The sequence below is a fragment of the Anthonomus grandis genome, chromosome 1 (assembly GCF_022605725.1).
Source record: "Anthonomus grandis grandis chromosome 1, icAntGran1.3, whole genome shotgun sequence".
NCBI lineage: Eukaryota > Metazoa > Arthropoda > Insecta > Coleoptera > Curculionidae > Anthonomus > Anthonomus grandis.
In genome coordinates this window covers 13,894,970-13,916,552 of record NC_065546.1, presented here as the reverse complement: position 1 = coordinate 13,916,552, position 21,583 = coordinate 13,894,970, and the positions used below count along the sequence as shown (strand labels likewise).

At 32.4% G+C, this 21,583-nt stretch overlaps 1 protein-coding gene across 2 annotated transcripts in view; it reads left to right on the top strand.

Annotated features, from left to right (window-relative positions):
• Nucleotides 1-21,583, top strand: part of LOC126737691 (protein Shroom) — a 267,451-nt gene that overhangs the window by 96,582 nt on the left and 149,286 nt on the right. For both annotated transcript variants that reach the window (XM_050442804.1, XM_050442724.1), the window contains 2 exons: nucleotides 6,521-6,778; nucleotides 8,284-8,484. In XM_050442804.1, coding sequence (XP_050298761.1) covers nucleotides 6,608-6,778; nucleotides 8,284-8,484 — 372 coding nt within the window. In that variant the 5' untranslated portion in view covers nucleotides 6,521-6,607. The remainder of the gene's footprint in view (nucleotides 1-6,520; nucleotides 6,779-8,283; nucleotides 8,485-21,583) is intronic.

Genomic DNA, 21,583 nt, shown 5'->3' with positions numbered 1-21,583 from the left:
CTGAACAGTTTCAATTTTCCGGTATCGGTTTGAATTTGGCTACAAATAGTCGCTGTTATTTATTTTAGCTTCTTTATTAAAATTCCTCTTCCATGACCTATTTTTACTGCATTTTAACAGAAAACTGTTATAAACTCAATTGTTTTGACCTTACTCTTAAACTTTAGTATGCGATAGCCAAATATTGAATCTTAATTAAGTGCATTGGCATTATTCTTTGCAGAAATATATCAGAATTGCAAATAATATTTTTTGTGTAGCGAAAGAACTGTTCAGGTGGGGTTGGAGAGTAGAAAGTTTGTTCAAGGATGAAAATAAAGGTTACATAAAATAAAAAAGCAATAAATAAACAGGAGCCCACAAAAGGTTAGCCTTGTTTGTGGAAGATTTAGCATAATCTAAAAAATAAGAAATCAATAAAACAGACAAAAAAATAAGAAAGTACCTACAGCTAAAAGATTTACAATCCATAGACAGAGATATATGTGCTAATAAAAACTAATCACAATATATTTAAAAATATTAAAACTAGTTAAAATTATAAAAATATAGCGCGACAAAAACTGACAGATTATATACGTTTTGTTCTTCTTTCTCTTTAATTTAATTTGATGTTAATTTAACTAAAAGCTTTAAATAAAGTTTTACATGTATATAGACTATTTAGTCTAAATTGGATTTTATAAGAATATTACGTTAAATCAGAATATTGGTTTTGTGTGTCATATTTAGGTTTTTGGAGTAATATTCTCTGATAGAAATATTAATTAATCAATTTTTTATATCTATAATATTATCTAAAAAATTTCGAGAATGTCCAAATATCCAAAATAGTTTAATAATAATTAACTTTTTAAGAATCGACTTTACAGTTAGATGTTAATATTTTTCACACGGAGATGACCACGGCGCCCTACTCATCTGACTTAGCGTTTGCTTTAAACCAGCTACAGTTTTTGCAAGTTACTTTTGATAGGCTGATCATTAAAATATGCTTGAAGTGTATAGTAGCTTTGGTGTAATGACCTCTTTATATAGAATGAGCTTCTTATTAAGAGGTACCTTGCTTTTATTGTTAAGGAACATATACAGGGTCTTAATAATAGGGCTTGGATACCCAGTTCCAACTATTGATTTTATTGTGACATGAAAGTTAAAGTTACTACGGTTGTAATAAAAATTTTTTGAAATATAATTAGAATAAACTTCAGATACTTTGATTCGCTTCTTCAGGGCATTACAGCATTCAACATTCCCAGCTAACAATGTCGCGATTGAATATTTAGTTATACGAATGTCTTCGGTTTTTAATTGTTAATTTAAATTTTCCAAGTGGTAACCCACACTGCTATCTTATTGGTGTGGCGTTGAATTTGTGCAGTAATCTGATCTAGGTATTTGTGGCTGACAAAAATGTAGGATCATCCGCGAATAGAAATAATTAATATAATATAAATAATATAAATCCAGTGGCAATATAAAAATAATTTTACGAAAAGTTGAACAAAAATACGTTTAGAATTTGAAGTTTAAGTTTTTACGCTGAAAAAAAATATATAAAATCAAATAATGCTTTAAACTTGTTGGCACCCTTATTTTTAGAAAACTCACAATGTTTCTTATGTAATGGTTTGATTATTATTAAGTTTAGATATATTCTATATTAATTTTAAAAACAAAAAAATAAATTTTGCACAATTTTAATATTTTGGTAAGTTCTTTTTTTTATTCTCGTTTTGCTTAAATATTGAATTTTTACTAGACGACATATATACAGTTCGTTAATAGGAAATAATTTTTAGAAATGCTCGTAGAGCAAAAATTAATAATAGTAATCTATATTGCTTCATTAATGGATTGGTCAGCCATAATACATACCTACATAGATACTGTCGAGGATAATGACGGGTATTATGGGTAATCAACGTCGGAAAAGTCAATATATAATCACTGATTAGATATAAGAATTAAACTTTTTAATGATTATCACATAACATTAGATATCGTATACGGAAATGTAATACCAAAAACATACTTTCATCAAGAAGACACAAATTTAATATTATTTTTATAAAACAAGCTAAACTGTTAACGAACTTTATGAAGTTGCTTCATTTTGTTTTAACAGTTTTTTGCTGACGACGATACAGATGCTGATTAATCGATACCCAAAAGAAAGCACCGTGGTTAAAAAAACCCTGTATACGCTTACCAAGCAGGCAACTCCATGAACCTATCCTGGTTCCACACTACCTCGTGACAATAGTGTAGGGGTTCTAGGAAATAGAAAGTCCTATCTAGATGCGTTTCTAGATATTAAAGAGACGTTTGATAATATTCCTTTAGCAATAATCTGTCAAGAACTCAACTGTCTTGGCACGGAACCATGTCTCGAGAAATGGATGCTTTTGAGGCATTGTATATTTGCCCAGATTAACAGTGAGGTTGTCAAAACGTTGATTAGCTAGGGGTTGTCTCAGAGTGGAGTATTGTCCTCAACCCTGTGGTGCCTAGTCGACAGCATAATTTTTAAAAAAAGCTGGCCTATAGACGTAGGACAATACGATAATGACCTCTACTTATAGAGGACAAATGATGCCTCTCAGAAGGCCTAAGGATCAACCATAAAAAAGCAGAGCTCATACCATTCGAGGAGACCTTACTTTGGCACATCATCTCATCGATTGGGTGTTTGTGAGGCGTGCAGTTAGAATACTCCAGGACAGTTTGGCTTTTAGGTATTATATTATATTCCAAACTCTCTTAGTACGATCACGCAGACACCAGGATTAACAAGACTGTATGCTCTCTTTGGGCCAGTAGGAGGATTTTCGGTAGCACCAGGGGTTTGTTTCCTAGAATCCTTAGCTACACTCATCTATAGTTAAACCCCGTCACTGACGGGGCTACCGTCTGCTAAAAACTAAAAAAAAAACATGCGAGTGGCCTTAATTAGAGTGCTTGAGACTCTCTTCAGCCGTCTGCGTCTGGACCGTGTGGGGCAACTCGAGGCAATGGCGCTACTTATCACTGAATCACCGGTTGGGGATACCGGTTCTGCAAAAATCTGGTTACAAGCTCTACAGGAATGTTTTTTTTATGGAAAAAGCCTATATTGCACCTGAGACAGTTACATAATAAGGGCTTTGTAACCCTTACTAATGAAGAAAGCCATAGGATGTCATAGGATGCTAGGTCTACAGATGGCTTCGAAATCAATAGAAAATCTGATGCAAAATTCTATAGTGGAGCTCCACATATTAGAACGACATACTTGCTAGGGGAACAGGCTACTGTCTTTCAAGCTGAAAACTTTGCGGTATTGCAATGCGGACAGGAAATCTTAAACTGTAAAGGATTGGATGGTCGTTCTTGTGCTCACCTGAATTAGATATTTAATCACTCAATATTGAACTCTATTCCGGGGTGAGTCTGCTACGTCGAATTTTACCAGTTACTCTCAATTTATATTAAACAAAATCTAACTAAGAAGTTATAAAAAAATATTGTTTGTAATGAACACATAGATATATGTCTGTTGGTTTATATAACTGTGGCAAGGCTGTACAAGTTACCTCAGTAAATTTAACTTCACTAACTAAAACAGAAATACGCGCATAAACTAAGGGGATATTATTTTAATGAATATCAAGTAAAAAAAATATTTGAAAGATTGGTAGTGAAATTAAACACTATTTATTGAATTAAAACTAGGTTCTTAGCTAATGATAAGCTGCTATGGGGTTGTAGTTCGTTAGCCAACTGTATCGGCTTCTCATGTAGTGTATCCCAGTCACTACAAAGGCAGTATATTAAAATTGGTTTAATAGCTTACGCAGTGGTGAGAATCCAAAAACTCAACCACCAGTTAAGCGACTTACATCAGGTATCTATCTCCCAATTCAAGAAGACAAAAGCATTCTTCAAAGGGTAAACCAGATTCCAGGATAATTCCAACAAAATTGATCAAGAAATTAAGTCAGACAAAAACGGAAAAACTAAAACTATAAACTGAAAGATATAACCTTTATTAAATTAGAATTAAGTGATAATCTTAGATCTTACCTCGCAAGTCAATGAGGGTTATCAAAAATGAGTCACTAAGAGTAAGTAAAAAAGTAAATTTTAATGAAGTCAAAACATTTTAGAATCTTTTTAACCGCCAAAACCACACATGGAATGCTCAAGTAAATAAAAGTCAATTGACAGACCAAACATCAAATGAATTAAACTCGTGACAAAAAAAAATAAAAAACCGCGTAACGGCGACGTCCACAATCGGCCTTAGGCTGAGTCTCATCAGTCAACTGTCACTTCGACCATCAATTTAAAACTAAACAATGATTATGGCTGTTCATTTCAAATCCTCTTGTAAAAAAAACACGGTCTAAAATAGGAAGAAATTCACCTTACTTGATTGGAAACAAAGGAGCACAGCCTAAAGTTCATAAAAATCGTAAGTTCTATTTATGGTAATTCTCCCTATTTGAAAAGTACTATATTTTTAGCTAATTTTCAAGGATTCGAGAGATTAACAAATATCCACAATGCTAAAGATGATCTTCCAATTGATCTTTCAGACAAAAAATGTTTAAGGAGTAAGTTAAGAAAATGATCCAACAGTCAACAACAGTAATCGGACCTACAGAAGTAAAACAAAAGGACAAGACACAAAAATATATGCAAGAAATCACCGGAGCAGAATGTAGAATTTTTGGTTTATTTCTGATTACTAATATACAATTACTAATAAAAACAATTATAATATTACTAAGAGTTTATTGAATAAATTATACTGCAATAAATTTCCTGACATTTTTAATTTAAATACAACATTCACAATAAATCAGACTATAACAATATTACGGAAAATAAGTGAGTTTTAAATTTGTACTTTAATACATAAAAATCCTCGAAGAACAAATGAAGGTGAACTGCAGAGTTCAGCTTGTCCAGGTGCCTGGTAACTTAGACTATGCAGGAAGCGGACTCCTTCACTAGACTGATATCTGCAACATAGCTGGTAGGATCCATATCTTCAATCGGTACAGCCAAATATAAACCTGTTGTATCAATGAAGAGTCTGCTGGAGTAGTTAGAATGAAACAGGCGAAGGCTATTATAGATGGCCTCTCTATAAGTCTCACCAAACAAATACTGCGCTTAAAGAGGCACGAAATCCGGCTAGTGGCAGGTATTTCAATCACTGGCATTTAAGATGCTATTTTCAGACCATAGACCATCAAAACCTAGGTCTAAAGTCAACCTGAACGCCGGTGATTTTAGGTGAAACTCCAGATTGATACGGGACTGCACAGCACTCGTGCACGCTAGGTTTAAATATCTGGAAAACACCACACACATTAAGTCCTTCAAACCAGGTAACCCTCGGAGGGCTATGATGGATCCAAAATGATTCAAACTAAAGCGATTTAACGATTGCGTTTGTTAAAAAATATTTATTTTATTTATATAAATATAGTATTAAATGCTTATAATAAAAACTAAACATCGACGAAGAACTATTATTCGTTAAACTATAAAAATTAATATTTTTTACTGAAAATGTTTAAGGGGATTTTCTACCCTGTAGATTGATAATTTTAAGCGGACTGTATTTAAAAGTTTAACGGCAACGAATAATGATTTATGTAAGTAATTATTAATTAACACAAAATATAAATCAAACTAACTCACAACGTGGCTATGTCAAAATGGTACTCACCCACTATTCTTTACGTTCTCGATCTTCAGGGGTTTCTGCTTAGCTTGGCAATTATCACATGCGTTTCCGCAATAATTGATTTACAATAAAAAATAATAAGCCTAATTAATGTAGGCAGAAAAAGGATAATTCTTTTAGCGTTAGGTACGCAAGGTACGTAGTGTCACTAACTGCCTTACTCTCTTGTCTCTTATTGTCAAAACTCTCGTCTCTCTTCCACGTTCCCACTACAAAATCGTACCGATAGACAGAAACGTTGTGGATAAACATCGGTTCACGTGAAATTGAAATTTAAAATGACCTGCCCGTTAGGTGTTTAGGTTCATCCGCAAGTGAACATAGATTCTTAAATATATCAAATATTTTTTAGGACATAACTCAAGACATTATAAAATATATTACATGACTGTTTACCAAACAAAGCAAAACTCTCTTGAATATTTGCCTGCGATTTACCTGTTTCAACTGTCGACAGGGTCGGGCTACTGTCCCTGACCTATTAAGGAAAGAATAAATAATGATTTGTTTCGGGTCCCTCAATTTCTCATCGGACCAAATTTATGGTTTTAAAAGAGGCGGACCAGACAAGCGTTTAGGTAGATTTGCGAATACCCAGATGGTTGTTGAATTAATTATACCAAGACCTACCCATGATCGGATGAGTCAGGTGGTATACACCGGCTGAATCTTTAATAAGTTTTGGCTTTTGCCGATTTCAGGTAGTGCCATACCCTTAAAATATCTAAATTAATATAATTTAAAATAATGAGTCTAAATATGTTTTAATTCTTTCAGATTTATAATTTATCCTTAAATGGACCATCCACTAGACCACACTAATTACAATGGGGCTGGTAATGTTCTCGCCCTGACTGGCCTACAATGATGCCATCTAGGTCAACGCCAAACCTTCATCAAACCAAAACAAATTTGGAATTTACGTCGACATCGTTTCAACGGCTGTCACAGAGGACGGCACCCACGACTGGCGGAGGCAGAGATGACGACTCGCCGCCGCCAGCGCCCCCTGTACGTGATTCATCAAGTCTTAAGGTAAGTTAGCAATAAAAAATTATTTATTCACTTAGGGTAATGTTCTTTTTTGGAGCTCAATAATTTAATATCAGTTAAGTAATGTCTCATATATTATACTGAGTATTTATTAAGTCTGACCATTATGTTTTATCTATTCTTTGATTTATTCAACTTAAAATGCAAATATTGTATAAAAAGTTATGATTTCTAATAAAGGAAAGAAGTTAAAAAATAGCAGGTGTATTAGTAAATCAAGTAAGTACCTTTAGTGTCATAAATTCTAACTGGGAATTAAGGACCAGTAAGTCCGAAAGTATATTTTCCATGTTAGTCATTCAAAAAAATGAATCAGTAATACTAATAGTAAAAATTTACTGTTTTCAGGCTGCATGAATTAAAGTCATTGATCAGTAAGTCGCCTAATCAATTTTATTACTTTTAATATCCCTAGAAAAATATTATGTCCCAAGAATATTTATTATGTAATGTTTAGCAACTCCAAATTATGATATTGTACCAATAAATGTATCCATAATATTTTTTCTGAGAATTGGAGATTAATGTCAATTATATTCGTTAAATTAATGAAGATATAATATTTTTAAATGATTATCGGCAAATGTCCAGATATTCTTGGCCTATTACATGATATTCAGAGCATTCGCTTAAGACTAAAATTACTTAATATTTTCTTTTAAATTTTATTATTTGTTATTAAATTTTTTTGTTTATTATTAATTTCATTAATAAAAAGGTCTAAAGGACAACAATTCTAGTCTAGAGCTTTACATCTTAGATTCCACTTTCATATTTAAAATATTCGAATTTCACATTTTCTTTCTAAAATTTAGTATTTTAATAATTTATTTATTTTTTCCAATTTCTTATTAATTAATATAATTACATTTAATTCATCTAACGATTAATAAACTTCTACCTTAAGTCCTCTTTCAAATATACCTAATATGCAAGTGGCATTAGGTAAATTTGACTATATTTGACTGATGTTCACTATCTTACTTCTTCCAAAAAAATATCTACGTTCAAGAAAAATATGTAATATTTTATTATAATTTTTGTTGGCAAAACAGAAAAATTGCATGATAAGAGGAATGTCTAATTTTTATAATATTGATGCTAAACTATCTACGAAGCAGTCTATTCTTTTTCTACCGAAATGTGTATTTTGGCTGCTGCTTAAACGATTGCATGATTTTATACACTAAGTGTAACATAATCTTAATTATTAAAGATACACTTCTTTGCACCATGAACAATAATCGTTTTGGATTTTGGACGCAATCCACAAAAAAGGAGAAAGTTAATAAAAAAAAAATTTTTTTGCTAAAATTATTTAAAACTACTGACTTAAACCTATATTAATTAAGTGCTGTTTTAATCATTTTATTAATTCATTTACCTATAGAATATACTTTTTTCGTTGCTTAATTGATAGTTGAAATATAAATATGTCTAAATAACTTTTCAATAAAGAAACAAATAATTTTTTACTCAACTTTTAGTCTATTAAGTACGGACCAGGGCACGAAAAGTTTCCATCGTGGCCAGTGCCGGCTGCAGCTGAGATCCCCTCGCGCTCCCCTAGTTCTGGGGGTTCCACCCGGTCTAAATCTTGGACTGATCACACTAATTATCCTAAAGAAAAAGTTGTTAGTTACACCAGGCCATACATGAAGAGGCAACACTCCCAGTATACGCAGCAGGTACGAACAAAACTTTATTTATTACTACGGTTCTTTTACTAAGATATAGTGTACACACTTTACAATACTTCCACAACATTACAACTTCACAGTCTAACGAAAGTTAAGTTCACTATTCTAAACTCTGTTCTATAAAGTGCTATTTTACTTAATTAGATGCTTACATGCTTTCCATTTTGGGCTAAATAAAAAAAGTAATATTTTCGCAACTCATTTTTAACATTCTGAAATCCTTCCCTTGGAGTAGATGCAAGTACTCTATGCTGAACTATTTTTTCTTATTTGCTACTGATCAATATCCAATATAAGTCAAGTGTGTCAGATTGTATTTCAAACTCAAAAAAGTTAAAAGTAACAATAATTTTTTTATTCCGACTAAAAAGTTTGCTTACTAAGTTGGAATGCAGGTTTTAGGTCGTACCAGAAAGTAGATGTTTGAACCTAGTTGAAAAAAAATACTTTGTTTATCGTGTTGTGCCTTTTCACCGACTCATTCAAATACTTCACACAATCATTTACAGTATGGTTGAAAGAATTTAAATAATTTATATTTATGAGTTTTAAAATCGTTACACTTTAAAGGCTGTTGCACATTTTCAACAAGATAGAATGCCACTTCACTATATTGTTCCTGTGAGGCAATTTTTACATGATGCATTTCCAGATCAGTTAATTGGGAGAAAAGGTCCAATAGAACAGCCGTCAAGATCACCAGATCTAACACCCATTGATTTTTTCTCTGGGGTCACTTAAAAACTGTTAGATGCAACCAGCGTCTATTCCAAGAGAAGTATTTCAGAATGTAAAAAATGACTTTAAAAATAGATTATTATTTTTTTGTTTAGTCCAAAATGAAATACATTTTAAGTCAAAGAATTTATTGATATCTTTTATTACTATTACTTTTTATTATTTTGCACATATGTTTGGTCTTAAAACTCTTTAAAAATAGTTTTGAAATATTAACTTACATCAAAAATACTTAGAAATATTTTAAAGGCAATCTTTTTCTTGCTGTCAATGATATTTTATCATTGACAGCAAGATATTTAATAATTCTTATATATTTAATAATTCTATTTTCTTTGATCTAAGCGGCATAGTCCGAGCGTTTAGGATTTTTTTGTGCTTTTATCTACTTGACACAGGTATTAATATTTTTGTAAATCACAACCCAACGTATCTATAAAATTATGAACACAAAAAATATTTTTCCTTAAAATCGTTTTTAGGGATTTTACAGTACTTTCGTATTAGTCTATATCTAAAAATCTATATTGGACTATTCGTCAGACTTTCGATAGTTATTTGCGATTGTTCAGCTGTACAGGTTTGAATTTACAACAACCAATATTAATTATTATCGTGTATTCTTTCTTTACATAAGATTTTGTTATAAATAAAAACAAATTATTACAAAAAAATTCATTATAGTTTTTACCAAATTTAAGAATAATTTATTTCATTTATGCATACGACATCCGTTTAATTCCAAATATTTAACTAAACGTCTAGGTACACCAGAAATTAGATGACTGCCCTACAGCTCGATGATGTTGGTCAAGACCTGTAAAACCTAATAAATTAAATCCTGTTTTTTTTATAAGTCTGTTCATTCTATTTCAATCTTCAAATATCTCTATATACTTGCGCTGAGACTAAGATCTAGTGAAGCTGCTGGCCATAAATACTTAGCAGTTATTGTTGTATCCAAGCTGAAAGCGTTAGTGGTTTCAATGGATTTCTTCCATTTAAAATATCGATACATTAACAGTGCCATCAACTATACAGAGAGGCATTGCATCACTTTGATGTATTATTGCTCCCTAAATCAGTATTTTAGTGAAAAATTTGAAAAAAATTTCTTGATAGAAACAACTTCCGTAAATATAAAAATGTTGCTGAATCCGCTTAAAAACGTTTATAAAACTTCATTTTTCGTTGCTTTGGTAGAGATATTATTGCAGGGGTCTTTTTTGTTTTCCTTAACCCGTTTTTTCCCAGAGTTTCGATATTGGAAATGTAATTATTGTCCCGGTGTTCCAAAATCGGAACGACCACGTTGTCCCCCTCTCTTTTCTGAGAAGCGTGCTCTTAACTATCTTTCCGTCGCGCGGTCGTTTTAGTGTCGTTCTGGCTAGCATAAGAGAAGGTTTGATGTGCGTTTTTGCAAATTTTTTAGCATTTAGTGTGCTAATTAAAATAAATAATAAAATAAAAACTTTTTTTTTTTTAAAGTTCACAATATGGCGTTAAAAAAGTAAATATAATTTTTATAGTTTTGATAATTAAATTGTTCTACTGCAAATAATTAAATGTAAGTGATGTAATTCAAGATATTTTATATACCCAATACGAATATTATTAAAAGTTACTAAATGATTTGATCATTTTAGGTTGTTCCTATATTGGAACACTGGGAACAAACGGGGACATACTTTTTATTTTTATTGTAGGAATTGCACGACCCAAGAGCTAATTGATTTAGTTGAAGATGAGTAGTTTTGGGCTGCAGATGTTTTTATCGCACCTCCAAACGATGGAAGGGATTCTGAAGAGGATTCTGATAATGACGAAATTCCTTTAGCTAATGTAAATCACCTTAGTGGTCGTCAAATGCAGTCAGAAGCTTGTGCTAATATAAAGAACATTGATGGAGTAGTTTGTATTGGAGATAATGATCAGGATAAAAATATTGAGAAAATCTTCGCAATCGATTCGCAACCAAGAACCTCAGGCCATTCTATCGTAAACGATAACTCTCCTGAATTATCTAATGGTAACGCAAGCGACGATAGCGATAATATAAACAGAACAAATTTAGAAAGAAGCTGGAAAAAAGTGGAATTGAATAACTTCCACACACCTTCCAACAATTTGTTTCTCCGAAAGAGCCTGGCGCAAACGTCGACATATTTCCAAATGCTGTTGCGTGCTTTAAATAATTTTTTGATATGGAAATATCTAATTATTTAGTAGAAATGTTTAATTTGTATGCCAGACAAAAAGGCAATTATAATTTTAGTACTGATGCAGGAGAACTAAAATGCTTTATTGGTATTTTATACTTATCCGGGTATTTACAAGTTCCAAGATGGCGTATGCTTTGGGAGGTGGATACTGATACATACAATCCATTAGTAGCAAACGCAATGCGAAGAAATCGGTTTGAATTGTTAAAAAGATTTGCGCATTGTGCTGATAATAATGATTTAGAACAAGACAATAAATTTGCGAAGTTACAACCACTTTTCAACATGTTGAATGACCGATTTTTGTCTTATGCTCCGCTTAAAGAAAAACTGTCTATTGATGAAAGTATGGTACCATATTTCGGAAGGCATGGAGCGAAGCAATACATAAAAGGTAAAGCTATTAGGTACGGCTATAAAATATGGTCCTTGTGTGTAAAATCTGGCTATCTAATACAATTTAATGCCTATCAAGATAAACAAGCAAATAGGCACTACATGGACCTAGGATTGGGAGGATCTGTACCTCCTGAGATGACTCTGGGAGATCTCTGGGATGACCCTGTTGGAGCATCTCCCAAAAAATGTCCCATTTAAAATTTATGGCGACAGATATTTTTCCTCCCTAAAATTAGTCAATTCGCTCCAGAAGATTGGAGTAGGATATACAGGCACAATCAACGGGAATAGATTAGACAATTATCCTTTGCGCAATAAAATGCAAAAAAAAAGGGTACAAGAGGCAGCTTTGATTATTCTACAGACGCTAATTCTCAAATAACAGTTATGGAATGATAACCGTCCTGTTCTAATTGTAAGTAGTTGCGACTCGGTGAATCCTGTTGGTCAAGTTGGTCGGTAGATTTCCAGTAAGGAAAAAAAATGCCTGGTTCCTCGGCCTTTTGTAGTCGGGCAATACAATAAATATATGGGTGGAGTGGACCGAATGGATGAAAATATACACAACTATAGAATTGGGGTCCGTTCCAAGAAATGATGGTGTAGTCTTTTCGCATTTTGCTTGGACTCGTGCATGCATAAGGTCTGGCAGTATTACAGACTTCAACCAAATGGCGAAAAGGTGGATTTTTTAAAGTTTCGAAGAGAAGTGGTGCAGGTATATTTAAGAAAATATGTAAGGCCTATTTCAACTGGAGAACGCCCTAAAACATCAAAGCCGTGAGAGGCTTGGAACCATAATCAAATTAGGTACGATGGTTTGAATCATTGGATTATTCCAGCCACAAAACAGAATAGGTGCGCCCTATGTTACAAAAACTCGACTAAGATGTGTGAGAAATGTAACCTCAATTTAAATGAGGCTTGTTTTAAAGACTATCATGTGTCCACTTAATAATAATTATTTAATGATTTTTTAAATTAAACTTGACTTTGGTTCATGAAAATTAAAGTTGGTTTTATGTGTGTTTCATGTGTTCCCAGTGTTCCAAAACTGGAACATAAATTTAAAAAATAAAAAAAAATCTTTAGAAACAAAAAAACAAATTTTCACAGAAAAATATAATTAGTTAATTTGATTTTTTCTAAAAACATAATTTTCAAAAGTTTTGCAAAACTCGGGCATAACAGGTAATTTTAATTTATTTAAACTTGGGAAAAAACGGGTTAATGTGATTTATAAAATCTGGTGGCCAATTTTCGAAATCCTAGGTTCGGATTTTGTCATCCTAAGTTCACAGAAGCATTTAAATTGTTTCCCCGAAAGTAGTCTATATCAGTTTTTATCCTCTTAATTGTCTCATGCACTGCACTTTTTCCGAGTTCAGTCAATTGCACTAGTTTTTTAACGTTTCGTACACATTTTCGATACAAATAGTCTACCCTTTTTTTTCTACTTGCGATAATATTTTACGAACATTACAATGAACAATATTTGATTGATACTATTGTTATGCGCATTTATCCACAGCTCATTATCGGCACAATCTACTTGATGCATTAGTTTTGTCTTATATTGTTACGAAAAGAAAATATAATAGAATTAGGAAAAATTAAAAAAGCCGGATATTTTCTAGATAAACTATACCTATGGTTAGGATTCTTATTAGTCGATTATTATTTATTAAATTGTTTACAAAATATTAAAAAATATATAGTTTTTATTTCAGAATTGATTCTGTAGATGCTATGGTTCGTGGCTATTTAAAAAATGTTATATGTTAAATATATGGCAGATTCAAATTCTAAAACGTCTAGACTGTAACGCGCAGATTAAAGAAAATATATAGGTATATTATCTTATAGAAAATAATATCATTATTTATTTCACTAAGTTATTTGAGAATCTAAAAAAGGCCTTGGTGGTTGATCTTGAATAACTTGTTTAAAAACAGTAAATTCTAGGATCATCTTGATTTAGTAATACGAGCTGAGTAATAGAAAATGTTGAAGGGCATTGAAAATTTTTATACAAGTAATTCAATGCACAAAAAATTACGTTTTATTATATTGATAAACAGAATTAAGTATATTTATTAGTACCGTATTACTATAATATAATATAGCTGTTGTTAATCGTCACAAAAACCTTATTTGTTAGACATCCTTTCTTACAGCCATAATAAGGTTCATATATTCGTTAATTTCAAATTATATTATTTGACTCCCTTAATTTGTTCGTAATAAGTTATCATTAAATTTTATGTTATAGAGGTTAAAGACTTCTTTTTCAAAGATTTCAGTTTTCAATGTAATTGCATTATGAGTAGCTATTGTTTTACTAATATCTTTTTTTAAGCGCTGTCTCGTGCCTGAATTACAGAATTACGGGAAGCTTAAGTATATATCCTTAAGATTCATTAACTTTTTTAAAAAGTTCTTGCTTAGCTTAGGGTCTTTAAGTAGAACGTTACCAGAATCTATTGTTTTTTAATTAAATTTTTCTCTTTTTCAGTTGTTTTTTAAGATTTCTAAAAGGTGTTACTTCTTAATTTTTTATTTTGTAGGAAGACTGAAAACACTATATAAAGACTATTTCTATAATAACCTTTTTGAAAAACAAATGCTATTTAAGCCTCGATTATCGTCACCCTCGACATCACGGAGGCCTTCTATAGGGAATATCTTTCAAGCAAAATCCTCAGAGCGTAAATCCGCCTTAAATGTTATTTAACTTATTGGACATCATGCTTGAAACTTTATACAAAATATATATTATTCTCTTTACCGCAAAATTACCTGTGTACGTCAACTATCATCCTTTCTACTTTGTTGTTTTAAAAATATAGTAAAAGACCAAATCTAGGTTTATAATAAAAAGTTTATATATTTTATTATACTCTATTTCAGAAGTGTATAGAGCAATAAACTGGGGAATTCCGTTCTGTTTGGCTACATTTCGTGGTAGTTCATAGGCGCAGGTACTTATAATATTTATGAATTTAATTTTCACGGATTAAATGCCTTTATTTTGAAAGAGATTAAATACTAAATAAATACTTTTAATCCTTTTGTATAGGTACCTATCTTTTAACGCTTTGTAACATGCAAAAATGGGGTCAGGTAATATACAGACTATAAATACTTTTAAATCATATTTTAAACGTTAGTAGTCACTGCTACGCTGTAGTGTAATCACAATATTATTATCCCAATATTTAAAAAATGGAGGTATTCAGTCCAACGAAAAGATGTACTAAAAATTCTCCACTATCGCTGAGTGAAAAAGTTATTATTTTAAATGTACATGATTGCATAAAACACGATTACCCTAGTTTTACTGTGCAAGAAATTGTTGAAAAATGTTCTCGAATGAGTGGAATTGGAAAGTCCACCATTTTCAAATTGTTGCGGGAAAGAAAAGTAGCAGGTCAAGTGGAATCTCCCAAGCAAAAGCCAGGACGACCTACAAAAGTCCTTGATGAAAATGCTAAATGTATAATTCGAAGAAAAGTTCACTCTTTTTATTTTAAAAAGGAAATACCCACCCTAGACAAAATTTTAATGGAGCTTGGCCGAGATGACAGTATTCCGTTGATAAGTAGAAAACTTTTATGGAAAACTTTAAAAAATATGGATTTTGCCTGGGAAAAGCATAACCGCAAAGCACTTTTACTGGAGAGCGACGAAATTGTTTGTTGGAGACGACAATACTTGAGAAGTATCAAGCAGTACCGCAGGGAGCAAAAGAAAGTTTTTTATCTTGATGAGACGTGGATTAACGAAGGTTATATAGTCCAAAAAATGTGGCAAGACAAAAATATAACCAGTGCTCGCCAAGCTTTCATAGAAGGCCTGTCTACGGGTATTAAAGTACCTTCGGGAAAAGGAAAAAGACTTATAATCACACATATTGGAAGCGAGAGGGATTTTTAAAAGAAGGTCTGCTAACCTTTGAGTCGACTCGCACAGGAGATTACCATGAAGACATGAACTCAGACGTTTTCGAGGACTATTTTGGTGAAATGATAAAATTTCTTCCGGCTAATTCGGTGGTGGTTATGGATAACGCAAGCTATCATTCACGGCGAATAGAGAAGACGCCAACTTCAAGTTGGAGAAAGCAAGAAATTATCGATTGGCTGACTGCAAAAGGTATTGCGTTTGAAACAAATTTGAGAAAAAAAGAACTGCTGGCAATAGCAAACTTACACAAAACTCGTTTCATGAAATACGCCGTGGAAGATATAGCCGAAAAATATAACTGTACTGCGCTTACCGCCATATCATTGCGAACTAAATCCTATAGAACTGATATGGGCGCAGGTAAAAGGATTTGTAGCAAGACAAAACACGACTTTTAAAATGAAAGATGTTAAGCTACTGTTTGATCAAGCCATTACGGAAGCGACACCAGAGAATTGGCGAAAAGCAGTCCAGCATGTAATTAAGCAAGAGGACAAAATGTGGGATCTTGACAACCTCATCGATCAGACAGTCGATCCTTTAATTATAATGTCAAGAGGTGATGACAGTTCGTCAGATGACGAAGAAGACTACAATCTATTATAATTTAAAATTGTTATACACTGTTCAAAAAGTGCCAGATCCAAAAGTGACATTTTCAACTGTTTTACTCTACATATTATGTTCAATAAATTTGTGAAAAAAATATATTATTCCATTTAAACAAAAGTAACTTTCTAAAATAAAATAGCATTTAAGTACATTAATTATAAGGTAAAAAACAAGTCCCAGTTGCACGCCTTTGGCGAACCGTTTTCAATGTTTATCAGTGGGTAACAATGGGCAAAACTCATAAATTGACCCAAAACCGGGTGGCACTACCTGCAATCAACGAAAAGAAAGAATTTTACATTGAAACTAATACCCAACTAAGGTAGTGGCATAAAATATTGGTGGACCACCAGGTACCACTTTTGCATACCTAATGAGGTTTTATTGCTCTACACACTTCTGAAATAGAGTATAAACAAAAAGAAAATTCTTTAACTACTTAGCTTAAACACCATTACATACTATCAAATGTTATGTTATATGTTAGCATGCAGCATACAGTTTAAAGAAAATGGTTATTGATTTATGTGAATATTAGAAATAGTCTAAAATGCATGGACCAAGCTGATGAATTTCATAAATTTCTTTTACCAATTGGTCCTTTTTTTGTTAGGCTATTAACTCAAAGATAAAGAAAACTAATTTGGTATTGATTTCTTTCGAACTGTAGAAGAATTGCTATTTTGTTTCGAAAGTGCAACTGAGGTTTGCAAGGATTTTAAATTTTTTTAAACTATTAGCCACTTTTGTATCAAGTCACAATAAATTCAGATATAATAAGAGAACTATAACTTATTTAGTTGTTACTTTTTTAAAGTAGAAAAGAAAAAATTAAAAAGTATATAATTAAGTTAAATTAATAGATTAAGTTTAAAAGTAAGTAAATTTTGGTCTAATTATTTATTTGTAAGGCTTGGCAATCAAACTTAATTTATTTTGATTTTATTTTTTAGTATTATTTTATACAAAATTAAAAAAATTATAAACAGGAGAAATAAAGAAAACTGTTTAAATTCAATAATATTATTCATATTTCATAATCCTAAAATTATCAATTTTCAAGCACACAACATTTCAGCATTCAACATTCCAGTTAGTTCAAGTTAACTAAGAGTCAAACAAATATTAAAAATATTTAATTCAATAAATTCTAAGAAAGAAGATCTGAGTATGATTTAAAATTAATTAGACTTCCGACTCAAGTCAATATGATACAATGCAACCATTTTCAAAATATAATTAACCCATTAGCGCCGGAATTATTTTTTTCATGCTACTTTTTTATGCTCTTTGAAGATTACTAAAAATACATTCAGGAAGCTGTAAAAATTTAGTTTTTTTAATTTTAGCTACTTACATTTTAAGATATTAGCCTATGAGCCATGAGATATCTTTTTAATTAGAAAATATTAAAATTTTATTATAGAATGTTATACTAAGTAATATAAAATAAGTAAACAGGTTTAAGTTAACGGGAATGATAAGGTGCAAAGCAAGAAATACATAGAGCTACATCACATTTTGAACACATGGTTCTTACTATGGAGTTGCATGTTTTGAGTGCACATCGTCTTTGTTTGTTTTGTGTTGTTTGTTGAACTAAATGGTCAAAACGATCAAACCGGATATTATCCGAAACTCGCGAATCTGATGATTCCAATGCAGAAGCTCGTCGCCCAGATCCTTTTGGCAAAACTTGAAAATTTTTCAAGTATACGGTCGCCAGCTCTCTTTTACACTCTAACTGTGAAACCTTTTGTTTTCGAGATCGATTGTACAGTATCCAGGAGTTTTGAAGAGCAATATCGAAAATCCAGGTTAACAAAGGCCAATACCATTTCTTACCTCGAATACCGATGCGATAGCAGCCAAGGTTCTGGTCCATCTGAGCAGTTCCTCCCATGTGGGCATTATATTTCGCAATAACTTTTGGTCGTGTAACCATTATATTTTTCTTTTGTTCTTGTGAGTACCTTTTAACTTGTCCAATTTCTTTAGCTCCATGCGAAGTAGACATCATAGTTACCACTGAATTATCCATCCATCTCACATACAAATGGCCATCGGATTTCTCCATGGCTGTTTCGAAATATCCACGGTCTTTTTTAACAAACATTTTTTTATTCGTGATGGGGCATTACTACCAAAGGGCTTGCAGCTTTGCCAAACAATAAATCGTAGTCCGCATTAGATTTGGGACTTTTACCTTGATAAACATCAAAATTTACCAAATAGCCGTCTGTAGTATTTAGGCTCCAAATTTCATACCCAAATCTAATGGGTTTTCCACGAATAAATTGCTTGCAGCTATGTCGCCCGAAATATCGAACATACTCTCATCATGAGCCAAATTTTCTTCCGGAACGAAATTTTTCAAACAGTTTTTTTAACATTTCTATGACAGGCCGAATCTTGTAGAACTTATCATTTTTGTCTAGTTTTGTATTATCAGAGCAATGAAGAAACTGAGTGATCTGTAAAAATCGATCACGGCGCATTGCTTGAGACACAGCAAATTTTTTAAGATCTTCGCCACTGCTCCAATATTGCCTTTTAGATGGCAAATTATTAAAGCCGCTTACAAATAATATTGCTATGGAGCAACGAATTTCATGTGGTATAATATTAGGGCCTGAACGGGATAATTTGTTTTAATTTAATTTATTTAATTAATTTTAAAGATTTAATAAGATGATCAGAGAATTCCATGACTAAAGGTATAGGTTTATTAGATTGACCGTGATTAGTACAAATATAATTTATTACGGAGCCAGACTCTGGCCGTGTAATCAGATTATTGGTGGAGTATAACCCATAGCTACCCATTGTATCAACGAGGAAGGTTTCATGATAACTAACAACTCTAAAGTCTATATTAAAATCTCCAGCAATAACTAAGTAGTCAGCTCATTTTGCTGTATCTAGTAGGATCGTATTGAGCCACGAGCACAAGCGCACGATACAAGCGCACGATATATTGTTTGGAATAAGGCCTTTTTGCAGTCAATTGAAAATAGGCAACTACCCTCTCACTTTTCTTTAGTATAATTTTGACAATACCAGCTAGTAAGTTCATAATTGTTTATGTTATAGAACTCAAGTTCTTTCTGGGTTAGCCAATGCTGGCAAATGCCAATTAGGTAGGGTTTTAGAACTAAGAAAAAAACATTGACTTTTAGGTGTTGGTCATGTAAACTGCGTGTATAAACATATAATATGCTTTTAAAGTTTTGGTCTAGAATAGTATAGCTCTGAAAATTCTTTTCTCCTAAAAAACGTAAAGCGTTTTTCTAATATCTTTTACAGTTTTCAAGAGTTTTCAAGATAGTTATAGTGGTATTACTTAAACAATTTATCCACTTTTTCAAAGATGCTTGTCATACGTTAATATACACGTTTATATAAAAGGCAAAAACACAAAATCTACAGCATCACAGAAACATTTAATAAAACGACTTAAAGGTTACATGTTTCGCTCGACTAGAGCATCCTCAGACCTATAATAATTTAGATGAAGTAACCCGAAGAAAGGAAATTTATTAGAAACTTACCATGACATTCACAAAACACCTAACATATAAATAAATAAAGCTTACGATAAAGTGGCACTATCTATGTACAAAGAACTTAACTAAACAATCAAATAACCTTATACATTCCAGAAATCTAACAATCATTTGAGAGTCTAAAATTATTTAAGGTTATTAAAAACTAGGTTGCCATCAAATTCAAACCTTTCATTAACACGGGACAGATCTAGGCTTTTTAAAGCCTTACTAATTTCCATTGTCTCCAGCAACCCTAGTTTTTTACTTTTATTTTTTGGCTGTCGGGAAAATTATGTTTGGAGTCAAAGAGGTGATTAGCAAAAGCCGATCTGGTCACTGTGAAAATACCGATATTTTTAAATGTAGTATATTGGGCCTTTTTTTCACTAATCCTAGTAGAAATCTTCCTACCAGACTGATCGACGTAAACTGCAGGACACTCTTTACACCTAATTTCATTAACTCCCGGAGAAGATAGCGGGGATAGTTTATCTTTAGTTTTATTTAGGTGTCTTTTTATGAGATTATTGGTTTTAAAATTTATGATGGCTGTAAAGTAGAACACGATCGATGCTTTAGTGAATATATTGGTAAAGTAGAGAGGGCAGTGGTGGATGATAGTCGTTGCTTTTGGAGGTTTGTCAATGACAAAAGAAAAAGCAATGCATTTCCAAATTCGATGTTTTTGGGCCGGGAAATGGCAGAGTTTAGGGAAGCAATTACTCATTTGTTTTTTGCTACAGTTTACCACAACTCTACTTATCCCATTCCTGATTCTATTGAATTTGCTTCCCAGAATATTATTGTTGGACGCTTCACTCTCTCGGAGGTATTTTCTAAGATCCAGAAATTACCTAACAAGTTTATCTGTGAGCCAGGTAATATACCTAATGTCTTTTTAAAGAACTGTATTTATACAATTAGTAGGCCTCTCCAGATGATTTTAATATGTCTTTACAGGACTCTACCTTCCCAGAAGCTTGGAAGCACAGCTTCATCATGCCGATATTTAAGGCTGGCAATAGGGGGGATATTTCCAATTATCGTGGAGTATGTATTCAAAACTCATTGGCAAAATTGTTTGATAGTTTGGTTTGCGGTCAGCTAACATAACAATGCAAAGGAACCATTAGTGAAAAACAGTCAGGATTCTCTTCTGGGAAATCCACAACCAGCAATTTGATTCAATACGAGTGTGATCTGTTCGGAGCTTTGGAGAGAGAGGTCCAGACTGATGCGGTCTATACCCACTTCTCCAAGGCCTTTGATAGGGTGAACTTTGGTCTCTTGCTGGCCAAGTTGGAAAGTGCTGATTTTCATGACTCCCTCTTAAAATGGCTAAATAGTTTCCTGATAGGAAGAACTCAGAGTGTGAAGGTGCATGGCTGTATTTCTGCACCTACTAATGTAGTTTCAGGGGCTCCTCAGGGATCTCACTGTGCCCCTCTGTTCTTCAATTTATTTGTGAATGATATTGTTAATGTGATCAATCATAGTTGTGTAAGTATGTTTGCTAATGACCTGAAGCTCTACATGCTAGATTAAGCAGGTGAATGATATAGCCAAACTTCAGGAAGACCTTAATGCTTTGTGTGAGTGGTC